This window comes from Myodes glareolus, chromosome 17, assembly GCF_982192425.1.
Source record: "Myodes glareolus chromosome 17, mMyoGla1.1, whole genome shotgun sequence".
NCBI lineage: Eukaryota > Metazoa > Chordata > Mammalia > Rodentia > Cricetidae > Myodes > Myodes glareolus.
The window spans coordinates 34126716-34138757 of NC_142042.1; the positions used below are offsets into that span (position 1 = coordinate 34126716).

Genomic DNA, 12042 nt, shown 5'->3' on the forward strand with positions numbered 1-12042 from the left:
CATCCACAAAGTTTTAGGAGTAAATATTGGAATTATTCCGTTGTATTCAAATGTAACTTTAAGAAGCTGAAACATATCCAAGGATTGGAAGACTAGATATTTAAGAATTCAGTCCTTCTTAAATTGATCTATAATTAACACAATTAATTATATTTCAGTCTCAGACACAGTTCTGACGCGTTTCTTTGTGGGTATTGGTGACATGATTCTAAAATTTACTTGAAAATTCAAGTAGCCAAGAAGAGCCAAAGCAGTTCTAAGGAAGATGAAGCAAACTGCAATGGTTGCATTAGCAAACGCTAGTAGTAATCACAAAGTTACTTCCTGTAAGGTGTGTGATGGAAGCACGCAGATCCAGCAAGTTAAAAAGGGAGAAAGAAACACAGTTCCTAGAAACACGCTAATCTCGTCTCTGATGGGCATGGGCTTTCCGATAATTAGTGCTGCTTACACAACTTTACTGTGGAAAGAAGTTAGCTTGCTTGACCCAAGTTGAGAAAAAATACAAAATAAGTTCCAGATTGATCACAGATTCACAGTCTTGTGATATCTAAAGATTTCTTAAACTAGAAATGAGGGTGTGCCCCCTACAGAAGGCTCTCCAGGGTGCAGAAGCTCTGGTCCTGGTTCTGACAGTGCTAGCCCCACTTCATGCTGCTGCCTTTCATAACATTGAGAAGAAACTCCATGTCCGTAGCCACCTCCCTAATATCACGTGTTAGTTGCTTTGACATCTGTAAGGAGAGGGAACTCAAGATGCAGGGAAGGAATCAGAAAACATACTGAATGTATATCTTTGAAAGAAGTGGTGTTATTCACGCTGTTACTGCAGTAAGTGCCTGAGGGAGGGTTTAATAGAAAACAGTGTGAATTTTGTTTTCTGAAGTTTCACCCACCGTCTGCTTTGCCCATCATGGCTGGGCTTGTGGTGGGGCAGAGTGTCAAGGTGGCTGTGTGCGGTAGAATAGTCATTAACCTCATAAGTGTCACATAATTAAGGAGGTCCAGGAGAGCCCGTAATAAAGGATAACAAATGTTTATTGGGGAATGCTCGCGATAAGGAAACCGCTGCGCTCCTCTGCTTTGCGGCTGCCAGGAGCTGCAAAGGGAACTCTGACCACCAACCAAGTGAAAAGGAAAAAGGGGCGAGCGCACTTCCTGGCTGTGCTTATTGTACCTCAGACCACGCCCCAGTGAGCTGGGATCCAAAAGGATCTTGGCTGAACGCATTCCCACAGCACCTAACAATCACAAAACAGAAGAAAAAGGGGTTAGGGAGAAAGTATGCTCTTAGAGACTCATCTCCAATAACCTCCCTCCTGTAACTAGGCCCCTTGAGTACTTGCCACCCTCCCAAAATAGCACCTGCAGCTGAGGACCAAGCCTTCAACACATGAGCCAATGGGACATTCATTCCATGTTCAAACCAAATGGAAGGTGGTGAGAGAAAGAACTATAGAGTGAAAACCAGGACAGTCCAAACTCAGGAAACACACAAACATCTCCTGGCAACTCCCTTCAACCCTAGACGCTAGAAATGGTGCCATTCATCCAACTCCTTCGTTCTAAGCTCTGAAAGGGTTGTGTTTTGTTATTTGGTTTTTTTCTTTCTCTCTAATGAAAGCACTTCTCACAGCTCATGGTGAGAGTGTTCTCTCTAAACCGACAGAAGAGCTGCCCACATGGGAGGAAAGCAGAGGCAAAGTTGACGAGACCTCCTTGTCTGTGTAGACGATAAAAGACCCTGCACGGTGACAGCCAGGGCCTCTAAGATCTGAGGCATGAGTCTTCTTGAGAACAAATGTGAAATTTAAGTCTCAGCCTCTCAAATTAGATGTTATAAAACTCAGTTAACCAGACTGCAGTTTTCCTACAGAGCTTATTAGTTAATTGACAGTCATTCATTAGGGAAGTTAGGCAGCAGAAAGAGTTCTGTTTCCTACGGGTTAGTGAGGCTAGACCATATCAGGCAAACCCTGAGAAGTAGCTTTAGTAAGAACATCTGTGCATTCTGATTGCCTCACAGAGTTCCCTGAATGGGGAAAACTCTGTGGTATTTAATTAGGAAACTCTGCCATTTCTGGAGTCTGCATTCAGCCAGTGAAGAATAACTAAGGGCCCTAAACGTAGAGTTGCTCAATTAAATTAGAACTCAGGGCCTGCTGCTTGGCCTCTGTAAAGATCAGCCTCCTTATGTGAGAAAGTCAGGTTCCCTGTGACCCTAGCCAGCCACAGGGCATTGTGAGAATAGAACAGCAGAGCCAGCACCGCGCCATAAAACTGTTCACCATTGCCTTACCTTTGCTGCGGTCTCAGTCCGTGGCAGTGCACAACATAGAAGCAAAGACAGACATGCTGCAGGGTAAGTCTTGTAAGTAGACTTACAAGCTCCTCTTGACAGTGGCTTTATTGGGCTCAAGCATCATTTTTAATAACGTAAGGGATTTGACTACTCATTTCTGTCCTCTGTTTCCTACAGAGGAGGCCAGAGTAATCCAAGCTCAGGCAGCTACATTGATTTCATTTGTCTTAACATAATCTTGAAAGTAGTAAATAGATACTTTCACTCAATAAAATTGATTCTGATCTAAAATATACCCGAAGTGGGATTCAAGGGAGACAGATAAATAAAGCTATTAAGAAAAATGAAAGACATAAAATTACATTTCCTATGAATGAAGATAAATCTGTCAGACGGTAGAAATATTTTCTCTAAATCCAGTATGCTTCCAATGTATAAAAGTTGTCATTGCAGTTCTACCATGATGTTCAGAGAGGGGTAACGAACATGCTGAAGCATCTCTCTAAAGAACCCTGAGATCCATTGCTCTCTCCCCCTTAAACAAACTCTGAGCAAAGCTAGTTGGAAAATGAAGCAATGCTGACAGACAGATGCAGGGAAAGACAGATGCTGCGTGTGACAAGGAAGGAGGAGCAGAAGAGGCAGCCTAGGAAATGGATCACACACTAGGGGGCTCCAGCTAACTCCATCACAGTGTCCTGGCTGAGGAGGTAGAGCCCAAGATGAGATGTTAACTGAGAGACCTCAAGAGACTTCTCTGTTTCCACCGTGAAAGGTGAGGCAAGGGACTACCATAGACACCACTGTGTGCCACGGACACCACTGTGTGCCACAGACAGATACCACTGTGTGCCAACGCCATCACAAACCAGGAAGCTATTTGCTTGCATCTGAATGTACAAGCCATGTCAAAATAATCTACATCCTCTTCTGCAGTCTGACTATTTGTAAAGTATTGGTTAGTCTGTTTTATTCATTCTCTCTATACTACAAGATGTACAAAGACTCTGATAATGAAAGAGTCTGATAACTTTGTGAGTGATTATACTTATTATAAACATTATATTTAAATATTAATTTTAAGGATGAAATTAAAATATTTTGATATTCATATCTAATGTTTAATAACTTTTTTAAAGTTTTGGAGCTGGAGAGGTGGCTCAGCGGTTAAGAGTGTGTATTGGTCTTTCAGAGAGCGAGAGATATTGCTACGACCTCTAGCAAGCTTTCTTGTCAGACTGTCTTTAGGCTCACCAGCTCCCAAATAATGACACAGAGACTTATTAATTATGAAAGCTTAGTCTTGCCCCCGACTAGCTCTTATACCTTAAATTAATCTGATTCTATTAATCTATTTTCAGTCACGTGGTTTTTACCTTTTCTCAGTACAGCATGTCCAACTTGCTCTGAATCTGCTGGTGTCTCCACCTTTCTTCTTCTCAGAGTCTTCTCTGTCCCCAGAAGTCCTGCCTAACCTCTTCCTTCCTAGCTGTTGACCACTCAGCTCTTTATTTAACCAATCACAGTGACACATCTTCACACAGTGTAATGAAATATTCTGCAACATTGACCTCTGTCAGGTGTTTCACAACCAGCTGTAACACAGCTCCAGGCGCTCTGACACTTCTTCTGGCCTCTGCTGGCACCACGCATGCATACAGATGCCCACATACAGAAATACACGTGTACATAATTTAAAATTACGTTTTTAAAAAGTTTTGTCACAGCCTCTAATTATTCCTTAACAGAGTTTCCTTCACTAAATTTTAGGTTCAATGACTTGTGTGCATGTGAGATAATTGTGTCTTCTAAATAAATTACATGATAACTGATTGATAGATAAGTACTAATATAGATGATAGATGTATAGTAGATAGATATTACATAAATGATATATAATAAATATAATAGATAAATGATAGAGATAGATGAGAGATAGATAAATGATAGACAAACAGACAGACAGATAGGCAAATAAGATGAAAATGCATTTGTAATTAAATGAATAATCATTTCTTCTGCCCCTACAGGGACCGAAGAGGAAGATGAAGGGGATGACCTCCTGCTGGGGTCTGTGGATGAGTTCTGGTGGTTTCCTCACATGTGGAGTCACATGCAGCCCCACCTCTTCCACAACGAGTCCTCTTTAGTAGAGCAGATGATTCTCAACAAAAAATTTGCCTTAGTAAGTAACCCACGCTGACTACTGCCCTGAACTCGTTTACAGTGGCAAGGGAAGGAGCAAAGGGGGGGGGGGGGCGGGGAAATCGCCTCAAGGTTGTGTTGTGCTGGCTTTCCTTAAGCAGCTCTCACAGTAGCCATTAAAATCTTGGTATTCTGTCCTTTCCATGTATGGCTCTTGAGTTTGTACTGTGCACTTATCCCTGGGTTTGGTGCTTTGACAGCTTTAATTTATGGTCAGCATTCCTAATACACATCTCCTATACAGGAGCTTCCTGCTGCAGTGCACTGAGAGACAAAAATAAAATAAGTCTATAGCAGAATGAAATATTCTGTGACTTCATGTCACGTGGTATTATAAGAACACAAGCCCCCTCCCCCCAGTTCAGAGAATAACTGTCATCAAGGTGGGCAAGAATACATTATGGTGAAAATGGGACTCAGTATATCCAGAAATGCAAATAAAACTAAGGTGTCATGGTGGATTGAAATGAGGTTGGCATAACAAACCGAATGGGAGGCCATAAAGTAGACACAAGTCAAAGAAGTGATACTGTATAAGTTAGGATGGAGCCTTTGCTCATCAGAAGGAAAGCATGCTGGTTTATACTGAAGGTGCTGTGATTTGGAGGCAGAGAAATTTGTGGTAAAATTTCTAATAAGTATTATATGAAGGGAAATGCTCCCTTGGTCAGAGAGGACCCAAATCCCTTTTCATGGAATGGTATTCTACACCAGCTGCAGGAGCCAAGGAATTTTCACTATCAATATTATGGTTGCTTACTCAAACTTACACACAAGTCAGTTAAAATTAGCAGAGTGTATTTTTTTCCCTAAAGATATGCAAAATCTAACTCTTTGCAGGGCACATTGGGACTCAGATTTCTCTAACTTTAATCCTGTTATCGAAACAGAATCTCAAGGGTACCATTCTCGTATATTGACGTTTTGACGAGAAGGAAAATGTAGGGCTTCTCGAAACCAACAGAAGAACAGGATTTTGACAGTATTTGCAAACTTTCATGACACAAGCGTTGCCTTTCTCCCTGAGGCTGTGAATGGTCCCGAACATGTAAAACTGAGTAAACACAGTCACACACTGCCATAGAACTGAAAGCTCCCAATGCTCTATCCAGAAGACTGAGGTTGCCGAACACAGCAATGCTGACAATTAAATACTTGAAAGTAAATGGTAAAATCAGACCTGTGCATTTTTTACAATTTCATCCTCAATTGTTAGAATGATTCAAAATTGAAATCTTATCATTCTTCATCTGACTCTAGATCCAGGCAAAGATTTATGAATATCATTGCTAATTATACATTGACAACCCAAAGTCTGTCTCTTAAGGCCATAGACAATAATTGTGAAGGATCTTAAGAAAAGAAACCCAAAATTTATCTTAAAAAACAAAACTGAAAGCCAGTTTATCTTTAGTATTTGATTGAACCTAAATAAGTGAACTTTTAATGTGGTCAAAGCAGGATATATGAGAAAGGCTGAACTAAGAAACATGGAAATAACCCCAAAACACAAAATAGACTATATTGTATATTATTATATAATATATACGCACTATCTATTGCATGTGTATATGAACTGCACGAAGCAGTGATAAGAAGTAGCAGACGATGGGCTCCAACTGCTGTTTTCATCTTTATATTTAGTATCTTAAAACTGTCATTTCAGTTTTTGCCTCGACTCCTGAAATGTTCAACATTACGGAAAATGGAAATAAAGTCTTTAAATGATTTAAATTTTGTATTGATATGGCAATTGCTTAATGTGAGGTCCAGAGTTTGTAAGTACATATTAGTTCATTCAACTGCCATTAAGATATTAGGCCTCCAAAGTTACGTTCTTGCTAAATCCAAAGAGGAAAGGGGCATAGGTTTCATTTTCCAGTCCTACTATTCATTGTTTCTTCTGATCTTTGTAACAACCCTGAATTCAAAACATATGTAGTCTCCCTTTATAGGTGAGAATCACAGAATGCACTCTAGGGTTATAAAGCTCACTGGTAGAATTAAAGAAAGAAATCCAAGCCCTCTAATACTGCATAACTTGTTCCCCAAACTTCCTCATCCAATTCACGAGTGTCAATCTAGTCTCTTCTGTTTAGTAATTAATTATGGGTATGTATGGTCATCTGGAAAACTTGAAGGAGGACTCCCAGGGAAACTTTCTCCCTCGAGTCCCACAGTTCCCAATACAGGCAATTCTCTACGTGGTCCAAAAGACAACTTGAGACCAAGCAGCATTCCATGTGGCTGGATATTATTTATCCCACTCAAAGCTGCTTGAAGTCAGTGCAAGCCACGCTGTAGGGAATGCCATCCGGACCATCCTCTCATTAGAGGCAATCAACATATGCTTGACCTGTGTGAACGCTGCATCTCTAATGGGTGGTACCCTGTTTTTCTCTTTCAGCTTGAAGGAGCTTAACACGAACGCGAATGTTTTCCAATAGGATAGATAGGGAAATTGCAAAAAGCAGTGGGCTGCCTTGGAAGCCAAAGGGTATTCAGCCAAGAATGGAGATGCGGAAAGGCGATGTTTAAATGAGTGACTGAGTTAAAAGATATTTAAAATGCCCTTCCGACTAAGAGTCTGAGACTGTGATCCAGTACGCCAGGCCCTACTCTTGCCGTCAGCTAGACACAGCTGTTATCATTTAATTATCAAGTCAGTCTGAATTGTAAGGTTTCTGCATGGTGTGGACCCGTCTCTCTCACAAAGGCACTAATGTTCACTTCAGTGGCTTCTTATGGAAGATCAGACAGATCCTTTAGGCAGACTTAGATTTGGTAGCTGCAGCCATCAAAGTAAATACAGCCTTACAGGTGAATCAGGGGGAAAAATTTTTAGTGAACAAATGTAGACTTAATTCAAAGTTTTAAAGATTAAAAAGAAATTTTATTTCGAAATTATCAACCTTCCATTCACGATCAATTATAATGTTAATGATTGGCCTACCATGCAGTTTGAAGTGTCTATTGTACAGTCTTAAAAACCAAAAAAAAATCACTTGAAAACTAAAATAGCATTATATTTGAGCCTCAAAAAAATCATCACTAATACGTTGTCTCATTTCAAAGGCTGAACCTAAATTTTTGCAAGTGGTTTAATAGTTTAATTTTTCATAATGACGTAATTAGTGGAGACTTTTGTCATACAACTGCCACCCTCTGTCATATAGTACTCACATTCTGGGGATGTTATTGGGGAGGTTGTTGGTTTTTGTTGCTGTCGTGAAATTTGTGATAGTGTCTCATTGTGTATGAGTTGGTTTTTAAACTCACTCTGTAGGCAAGACTGAGAGTTCTCGGAGATTCACCTGCCTCTGCCTCTCGAGTTCTGGGATTAAAGGTATGTGTCACCATACCCAACAGATGGTATATTAACATTGTTATAGACAATCTTTTTAGAATTAGTAGCAGTGAAACAATGTTCCTGGGGACTGAAAATCTTCCTGTAGGCTGTACTCTTGATTGTATTATTATTATTATTATTATTATTATTATTATTATTATTATTCTTTGAAATAACAGCCTTTTTTCAGACCAGCAAAATACATCCATTCACCTTAGCTGGACTGTCTATTGTCAAGACATATGTTTTAGGTTAGTGAGTATATCACTTTTCCCATATGGAAATAAAGATTATAGCATCAAAATGCAATTTTAAGTATATTAAAAACTTGCCAGTTTAAGAAATACATGATCATCTTTCAATTCATTTGCTTACAGCTAGAGAAGGGAGAAGAATCTATCATTTTTCTTTCAGTATGGCTTTTAGCTAAAAAGGCACATCATGTCTTCATCTTATATTAATATTTAATGCAAAGTATAATCTCAGTAGTCTTGGTAAAAGTCGAGAATTCCAATCAGGATGCAGAATCTAATCTGAACTGATAGGCCACACTCTGGAGTAATCTAAGCAGCGTGGTGCATGAAGGTCACTCGTCATAAATTAGAATAGACTGACTGAAGCATGTAATTTACTTCATGAAATGAATGTAAGCATAGAGATAGAAAACCGAGGGACAAGTGATAGGGCTCATGTCCTGCTTCAGAGTACTGGGATCCTATGTCAGTTCCTACAATATGAAATATGACAAGAATATGCTTTTTAACTCCACTCTCACCTCATACCTTTCCCAAAGACAAAACCTTGCCACTACTCAGCTCCTCAAGGGTCCTGGCCTAGAAAATGTCCCCATCATCCATCTCTGACTTCATAGCTTGCTGCAGTTCTGGGTAGTCAAAAGAATGTTATGTATGATGGTAATTATGTTGAGAATAATGAATATGTCCCTTGAATACAATGAGTCAATCTTAAAACTTAAATACCACTGAAATTATAGAATGGAACAAGAATTGGTGTTTTTCTAGCAATTTGAGTAAGCATAGAAACAGAGTGACGTTTGCATGTAGGTGTTCAATAAATCATTGTTAAAATACAATTAGATGCTTCTTTAAGATCCTAAGAGTCTATTAACCATGATTTCAAAATGTATGTTTTTATCATCAGGAGACAAGTGATGCCGAAAGGACAGGTTGTTACTCAACTAAGAGGAAGAGGCATGTCACACTATTCAGGGGCCTGTGGGGCTGCAAAGAGTGGTTAGGACGTGGAGGAGGGTGTTCTCTGTGATTTCTATGGGTGAGACAAGGCAAAGCAGGCCAGTGGGTTCCAAAGTATAGGCATTGATTTCTTGGACTTTGGCCCTGTGTGATTAGGGCGGAATCCTTTGCTCATCACCAGAGTCATGAACCCTGGAGATGTGGATGCTCAACCCCTGGAATAGCATGTCACATCTGAAGTGTACTCTCGGGCATGAGTTCATCACCTCTGGAAGGAACTGGCTAACAGTCTGTAACAGTCCCTTCAGGGTCAGCAAGACCAAGAGACAACAAAGCATCACAAATAGAGAAAGTAAATAGGCATGATTAAAACATTTGCATATGCTTCTCACTAGACTTGGGTCATTCAATGAGGTTAAAAAACCCCTCCTCACACCAAGTGCAATATCTGTGACATTTCTAACTTTTTGTTTTCATCCTAAATGTAGCAAGATGGTCCACTGATGTGGTCTCCCTACATTAGAAAGCAGAAAAGATTATTTTTTCTTGAGTGTTTTATTCTTCGTAATAGAGCCAAATATCACACTGAACTTTGATGAACCATTGTGCCTCACCTATGTCTAACAAGCCTCGGACAGGAAGCTTTGACAACACTTTATATGGTGATTTTGATACTTGATAACTCATATAAATTATCTCTTCATCAACTTTTGTATCTTCCTCATCATAAGTGTCCTACAAAATGCTTCTCTTTGGTAAAGTAGAGGTGGGAGATACGCACACCATTTCACTCTATCATTAGCTAAAGCATTTTAAATGCTCCCTCTCCAGTTTGGGTGACCCAGGAAAATTGATCTCTTGACTGATAAAAGTCATTTTCAATTTGTTGTTTCTGGGAAGTAAATGTTCTGCTTTAATGACTTCCTTGGCGTCAGTTGTATACCTCTTACTTGTATACTTAGTGGGTTTTGTCTTCTCATCTGTTCTCTTGCGATTTTAAAACTCTTGTTAAGAGAAGAGGTCCATAGTGGGCAGTTATTGTGAAACTGGAGTGTGGATCGACTCCATAAACATGTTCTCTCCCCTTCAGAGCCGCTGCTGCCATCTCTGTCTTCTGTATGACAAGGCCGGTTTGGGAAGGTTGAGTTCTTCCCTCAGACAGATGCACAGCTAAGTCAGAGATCTGACACATGAACCTAAAGTGTTCTGACTGTTCACCACTGTTACCCAAATGTTTCCTCCCAGTTTTTTTTTTTTCCAGATACACTCTTGGGAGGAAATGCGATTGTTTTGAGTGCCTTATCCTTTAGTTCTGCCCCAGCGGTCTATTCCCAGCAACTGTTCACAACTATTTGCTCATCCAAAAATACCCTGACTTCTACTTTCCTAAATTGAAAAATCCACCAACTTGTTTTCAGAATTATGTATTGTATGTATTTTGAACTTGGAAGATGACATTGTCATTTTCGCCTCCAGACTTCTCGCATCTCCATAGCGATGACAAAATCATAGAACATTAGTGTGGGAGTGTTGAGGACAGACAGGCAGGGAAGGACTGGGGGTGAACAGACAAATTGGAGTACTGTTGAGAGAATCAAGAAGACAAAGTAGAAGCCAGGCTGACTAAGTCAATGGAAACAGGACTGTAAAAATAGAGCTGTGGGAACTGTTTCGGGTGCAGAAACAATCCAGCCTTTATTGGACGGACAAATAGGTAAATTCAAACAACAGATCAAAACATACATCACTGGTCAAGCCACCTACTTTTCTCTCTTCATATACTTCTTTGCATTTTTGAAAACACAAACTGCTGATCTTCCTTTAAAGCTCCGTAGTTCATTGATGCAAGAAGACTCACCTTTTCATCTACAACGGCACAAAACATCTTATTTGAAAATAATCATCCTGCTGTTATTAAATGACATTTATCTTATCGGGTGAAAATACCACCTTAATTTACTTTTATTTGCTGCTGTTGCTTTATTGTTTAGGGCTTTGTTTTTAATTCTTTGACAATTTTATATATTTGTGTAGTGAATTTCAGCTGGTTTTACTCCCATTTCTTTTCTCATCCCGAATTCATTCCAAGAATTCCCCCATTCTGGACTACCTCTCTCTCTCTCTCTCTCTCTCTCTCTCTCTCTCTCTCTCTGTGTGTGTGTGTGTGTGTGTGTGTGTCTGTGTGTGTGTCTGTGTGTCTCTGTGTGTGTTGTTGTTGTTGTTGTTGTTGTTGAATTTAATTTGCATTGCCTGCATTAACATAGGTTCAGGTTATTTTACTGGCGCCTAGACAGCTTACCAGTGGCCAAGCCACTGAAAAAGAAGACTTCCCTCCCCCAACAAACATTAGCTGCCAATAGGCCCTCAATGTGGGTAGAACCTCAGGAATACCTCCCCCATCCATGATGAAATGTCAGTGGGCACAATCCTGTCCAGGACTTCTGTGGACAACCGCAGCTGAAGTGAGTTCATCCGTGCAGTGTCTCTGTCATGTCTAGAAGACACCTTTTTGTTCACACCTCCTCCTCTTCCGTCTCTTCCATTTCCCCATCCCATGATGTTCCCTTAACCTTAGGAGACTGTGTCCATTTTAGATTGGACACTCCACCCTCATTTATTCTTGAGGTTTTGATCAGTTATGACTGAGTGTTAACAGCCCCTCCCAGCTATGCAGAGCACTTCCAATGAAGGACAAGATCAGCACCAATTTAGGGACATAAGCAGAAAGGAATTTAACTATATGTCCATTTATCAAAACAATAGTAATGAGTTCTCCTCTAAAGGTTACAATCTGTTGATCAGGTTCACAGGCATGGACACAGGTTCCTTTCCTTGGAGAGGGCCCCAAAGCTAACCAGAAAGCATTTGCTTATCTCCTTCTAAATCTTGTTGATTATTGTACTGGTGGACACAACTTTCTGAATCAGTTGGTGTTATACTGTACATGTTCACAGCTGGGGAAGACTAATATC

General features: G+C 40.1%; 1 protein-coding gene across 3 annotated transcripts in view; it reads left to right on the forward strand.

Moving 5' to 3' along the window:
• Nucleotides 1-12042, forward strand: part of LOC125414793 (bifunctional heparan sulfate N-deacetylase/N-sulfotransferase 3) — a 157344-nt gene that overhangs the window by 52956 nt on the left and 92346 nt on the right. For all 3 annotated transcript variants that reach the window (XM_085677752.2, XM_085677753.2, XM_087897606.1), the window contains exon 4: nucleotides 4333-4487. In XM_085677752.2, coding sequence (XP_085533878.2) covers nucleotides 4333-4487 — 155 coding nt within the window. The remainder of the gene's footprint in view (nucleotides 1-4332; nucleotides 4488-12042) is intronic.